This window comes from Carlito syrichta, unplaced genomic scaffold (genome assembly GCF_000164805.1).
Source record: "Carlito syrichta isolate Samal-C Ts95f unplaced genomic scaffold, Tarsius_syrichta-2.0.1 Scaffold288324, whole genome shotgun sequence".
NCBI classification, from domain to species: domain Eukaryota; kingdom Metazoa; phylum Chordata; class Mammalia; order Primates; family Tarsiidae; genus Carlito; species Carlito syrichta.
In genome coordinates this window covers 36,116-41,433 of record NW_007232420.1, presented here as the reverse complement: position 1 = coordinate 41,433, position 5,318 = coordinate 36,116, and the positions used below count along the sequence as shown (strand labels likewise).

General features: G+C 48.1%; 1 protein-coding gene across 1 annotated transcript in view; it reads left to right on the top strand.

Moving 5' to 3' along the window:
• The first annotated feature begins 297 nt into the window (after positions 1 to 297).
• The window catches only part of RRAGD (Ras related GTP binding D), a 23,701-nt gene continuing 18,680 nt past the window's right edge, over positions 298 to 5,318 (top strand). Inside the window, exon 1 of the mRNA XM_021710241.1 lies at positions 298 to 593. Within this exon, the coding sequence (XP_021565916.1) occupies positions 351 to 593 (243 nt within the window). The 5' untranslated portion in view covers positions 298 to 350. The remainder of the gene's footprint in view (positions 594 to 5,318) is intronic.

Here is a 5,318-nt window from a genome sequence, read left to right as displayed (position 1 = left end):
CCCAGACGGTCTGTCCCAGGGAATCTCTGCTTTCCACACTACGGAGCCCCCCCTTGTGATGTGCCCTTGTACAGGTGTCTGGCCCTGTGAGGAGCAGTGAAGCTGCATTTTTCAGTGGTTTGCACCTCCCAGAAGCCGTCCCCTCCACGAGTGGAGGGATGTGGTTACATTCTGTGTGCTTGGAAGAGCAGCACCGTCTGTGACTCAGAAATCACGCTCGAGGTGGAAGTGAAACTCCTCGAATTAACCGCGGTGACAGCGCCTCACCCTCATTCTCGTTTCTTGTGGTTTCTGCAGTTCTGGACTTCAGCGACCCCTTCAGCACGGAGGTGAAGCCCAGAATCCTGCTGATGGGGCTCCGGAGAAGCGGCAAGTCGTCCATTCAGAAAGTCGTCTTTCACAAGATGTCCCCCAACGAAACGCTGTTCTTGGAGAGCACGAACAAGATATGCCGGGAGGATGTCTCCAACAGCTCCTTTGTCAATTTTCAGATTTGGGACTTCCCAGGGCAGATTGACTTTTTCGACCCTACCTTTGACTACGAGATGATCTTCAGGGGGACAGGAGCATTGATATTTGTCATCGACTCCCAGGTAAAGCACACAGTCTCTGTGATGCCCTCCCAAGCCCCCCTATTCAAGCAAGTCCAGGACCAGGCGTGGTGGCTCACGCCTGTAATCCCAGCACTTTGGGAGGCCAAGGTGAGAGGATTGCCTGAGCCCACGGGTTCGAGACCAGCCTGGGCAATCGGGCGAGCCCTCATCTCTACAATAAATCAAAAAATTAACCAGGCCTGGTGGCACGTGCCTCCTGTTCCTGCTACTTAAAAGGCTGAGGCAGAAGAATCGCCCTGAACCCAGCGGGTCGAGGCTGTGTTGGCTGTGAGTGTGCGACTGCACTCCAGCCTGGGCAACAGAGTGAGACTCCGACTCAATAAAAAAAAACAAGTTCATTTGTGACGGTTTTGGTTTGGTTTTCAAACTCTGGAATAGGTCATTCTACCAAACAAGTGTTTCTTAGGGTTCTTGAGTTTCAGCCTAGGCCAACAGTGAACCCACTGATCTTTAGGGATCAGTCAGTCAAAGACCTGGAACACCCTCATAGATGCAGGGACCATTCAGGCCAAGGACAGTGTGTCACCCTGCGCTGGTACCCTGGCGGACATTTGTAAAAGATCACAGGCTCTCTGCACTAAAAACATGTGTATCAATTTACATTTTAAACTGTTTATTATTTCCTATCTGGATAAAGTTCTAAAAGTTGGACAGATTTTCTTCTGAAGCAAATCAATATAATTATTGCTGGTACACAGTTGATGAAGGGTACGTGTATTTTATAGATAATAATTAAATATAAAAAGTAAATGTGAGATGAATATCTCTCTTAGGAAGATGGATATTTGATTCTTTTTTCGATTTAATTTATGTAACCATGCTTGAATAAGACAGACCTTGGTATCAGTTCTTCTTTTGTTTTTTGTTTGTATAGATGTTAGCACTGAGAAACTTTGTTCACAAAAATAAATGGTTGGCTATGGGGTGAGCATTGTTACAACATTCATCCAATTATTGATTCCTTCCAAGTTATGGCCCCTAATTACCCAGTTTTCTATTATGCAAAAGTATTATTATTATTATTATTATCATTATTTTGAGTTAGAGTCTCACTTTGTCGCCCAGACTGGTGTGCAGTGGTATGATCACAGCTTACCACAGCCTCAACCTCCTGGGCTCAGACAATCCTTCTGCCTCAGCGTCCCAAGTAGCTGGAATTGCAGTGATGCACCACCACGCCCAGCTAATTTTTGTAGTTTTTTGTAGAGATCAGGTCTCACTATGTTGCCCAGGCTGGTCTAGAACTCCTGGTCTGAAGCAGTCCTCTTGCCTTGGCCTCCCAAAGTACAGGGATTACAGATGTGAGCCACCACGCCCGGCTGGCTTCGCGACAAGGTTCTTCTTCCCCTTTGTTGGAAGGAAATAATTGGGAGCCCCTTGACTGGTGAAGAGCCTCGTGCCGCGGTCACGAGTCATGTCCTGTGTCAGATTCTCTTTTCCCACGTTCCCCCATAGTTTGGTGCATCTGCTGTGTCTGCGTCTCAGGCTGATCTATTTTAAGGAGGGTGTGTGCCACAGGATTGGGGCGCTCATGCTCCCCAGGTTCTCCAGGCCCGGGGCTCTTAAGAAGTATCCCAGACGCGTGGCTCAGCCTAATCTCTTCAGGGGCCCTGTCTTGAGGCTGGGGAAGGGAAGTCCAAGGTATCAGCTCCTCCAGGCACGCACTGAACCACCTCTGAAGTTCAGCTTGTGCGTCTCCCTGGAAGTGTGGATGCCACCATCAGGCAGGCTGGTCAGTTGCGGGTGGACATCACCCGCACCTAGCCCGCACGACCCTTCCGGGAGCATCGGAGGTGTTCAGGAGGAAGAATTGTGAAGACGGTTCATGAGAACAGCTCTGAGTCGTCTGTCCATGCTTGAGAACATCCTCTGAGAAGCCTGCTCATGCCCGAGAGGATCTGAAGTCCATTCTGGGAACTAGGCGCCTGTTTAGTCTAATAAGGGCATTTTCAGTCCCAAGTGGCCGTGCCGTGCGCTTCTTGTGTAGCTGTGGGAGCACGGCTATATGGTTAGAAGGATTCTTTCTGTCTTTTGGGGTGGGGTGTGCAAGGGGGAGGCTTTGGATTCCATGCCTGATCCACAAACAGCTGTCCGCTCTCCTCCCCTGGGCCCACCCCGATGTGCATGTGTGGCGCATGCCTGCAGACACCTGCGTGGTGTCCAGGGCCTGCTGGCAGCAGCTGCTCCCCTGGCTGTCCCACTTGTACCGACCTGTTTTCTGGCCCATCTGTGGTCTTGGCAGGATCCCCTGCCTTCCTCTCTCAGGTCTGCCAGCACCATAAGTTTTAGGGAGCCTGGAGCTCGAGGGAGTGGATGGGGTGGGGGGTGCAGGCTGCCACATGGGACGGGGACTCCAGGGATGTCGTCCTCATCTGTCTCTCCTAAGCTCCGTTTTCCTAAGTCACGCAGCTGCTGCTTCTGTAGTCGGACTAGGTAGCAGCAGTAGTAGTGTTACCCATGGCTGAGTGGATTTCCAACCAGAGAAGTCATCAGTTCAAGACAAGGGCTTCGTAAGTACTTAAACACCATGTTGTGCTGACGTGGCCATTTTCAATGCAGATCTATCTTAGGTGTTTGTAATATGGCCATGATGTGTCAAAAATAGGTATACTTGCCGATTTTAACATTGAAAGTGTAATCTAGTTTTACTTTTATAAGAACATGAAAAGCAATTTGTGTTGGTAAATATGTTTTATTATTTTAGTTTTGTTGCTTGGGGGTTTTGTGTGTATGAGTTTGTGTGTATGTTTTGTAGAGGTAGGGTCTCACTGTGTTGTCCAGGCTGGAGTGCAGCGGCTCTTGATCATGGAACATTATAGCCTCAAACCCTGGGCTCAATGATCTTCTCACCTCAGCCTCCTGATTACCTGGGACTACAGGTGCATACCACTGCAGCCACCTCTTGGGCTTTTTTTTTTTCGTTGTTGGGCAGGGAAAGGTATAAGAATGTTTAAGAAATTTTTTTTAAGTTATGCTTTTTTTTTTTTGAGTCAGAGTTTCACTCTTGCCCAGGCTGGAGGGCAGTGGCACGCTCGCAGCCACCGCCACCTCGACCTGCTGGGCTCAGCCTTTCAAGTAGCTGGAACCACAGGCATGTGCCACCCTGCCTGGCTGGTTTTTTGATGTACTGTAGAGACGAGGTCTTGCCAAGTTAAGTTGCCCAGGCTGGTCTCAAACCTGTGGGCTCAGGCAATCCTCTTGCCTTTGCCTCTCAAAGTATTGGGATTATGGGTGTGGGTCACTGCACCCAGCAGGAATTTCTAATCTTTGGAGATATGATACTCTGTTGACATTGGGTAGTTTTGCTCACAGACATGTTCCCTTAACTCTCCTCTCTAGTTGAAGACATAAGCAATGACACTTTTTAAAAGTTGCAATTTACATGCAATAAAATACGCCTATTTGAACGGGTTTGACAAATGTATGCACAGTGTAACTGCCTGTCATTCAAGACATAGAATATTTCTACCACCCCAAAGGTTCTCTTGTGCCCTTTCTCAGATATTCCCCCCGAAACTCCCAGCACCGGGTACTCACCTATCTGCTTGCTTTCTGTTACTGTGGATTACTTTGCCTTTTCCAGAATTTAACCCATGTGGAATCATACAGTCATAACTTGCATTTTTATGTAATGCTTAATCTGCTGACCCAGTGTCCAATATTTGCCTTTCATTTTAAATACCTCTATGGAGTTTAAAGGATAAGAGGGATCCATGTGCTTTTTTCCTCTCTTCATAGTTTCCTAATCATATATTTAATATTTTGACTTATCTAGAGACTAGGGATACCTTTTTACTGATTTAGTTTGGGGAACAGAAGAATGCCAGTAAATATCACCAGTTATATTGGATTTATGTATTTTCCAGATTCGGAATTAAAGGTTTGGGTGAAAAGGCCTTAAATTCTGCCTTCCATGCCGTGCACAGTGGCTCAAGCCTGTAATCCCAGCACTTTGGGAGGCCGAGGCGAGAGGATTGCCTGAGCCCTTGGGTTTGAGACCAGCCTGGGCAACTTGGCGAGATGGCGTGACCTTGTCTCTACAATAAATCGAACAATTAGCCGGGTATGATGGCGTGTGCCTGTAGTTCCAGCTACTTGGAAGACTGAGGCTGAAAGATCACCTGAGCCCAGCAGGTCAAGGCTGCGGTGGCCATGAGCAGCGTGCCACCACATTCCAGCCTAGGAGACAGAGTGAGACTCTAACTCAAAGAAAAAAATTCTGTCTTCCAGATAACTCTTTTTTTTCCTTTGCTGTAATAGCAAGACCTGTGTACACCCTTCCAGTTGGTGATAAGTAAGAGATCTGACAACCGCAAGTGTTGGTGAGGGTCTGGCAGATTAGATGCCGTCACACATTCAAGCTCATTCAGGGTGCCATAACTGTGACCTGAGGTACTCCTGCTGGGTGAGCCACGTGCACAGGAGAGCATTCGCTTTATCACGGTAACCACGTCCATTTGGAAACACTTGGAATTTCCATCAGTAGGCAAATATATGATAAGTTACAGACCATCCCTAAGAGGAAATTTTGTGGAGCCATCAAAAGGAATCAAAGCACTAGCGGCTTGTACTGTGTAACATTCAGCATAGGTAAACCTCCCTGCTGTAATGTGGAATGAAAAGGCAAACTAAGCCGGGCTCGGGGGCTCAGCCTGTCATCCCGCGCTTTGGGAGGCTGAGGTGAGTGGATGGCCTGAGCCCGCG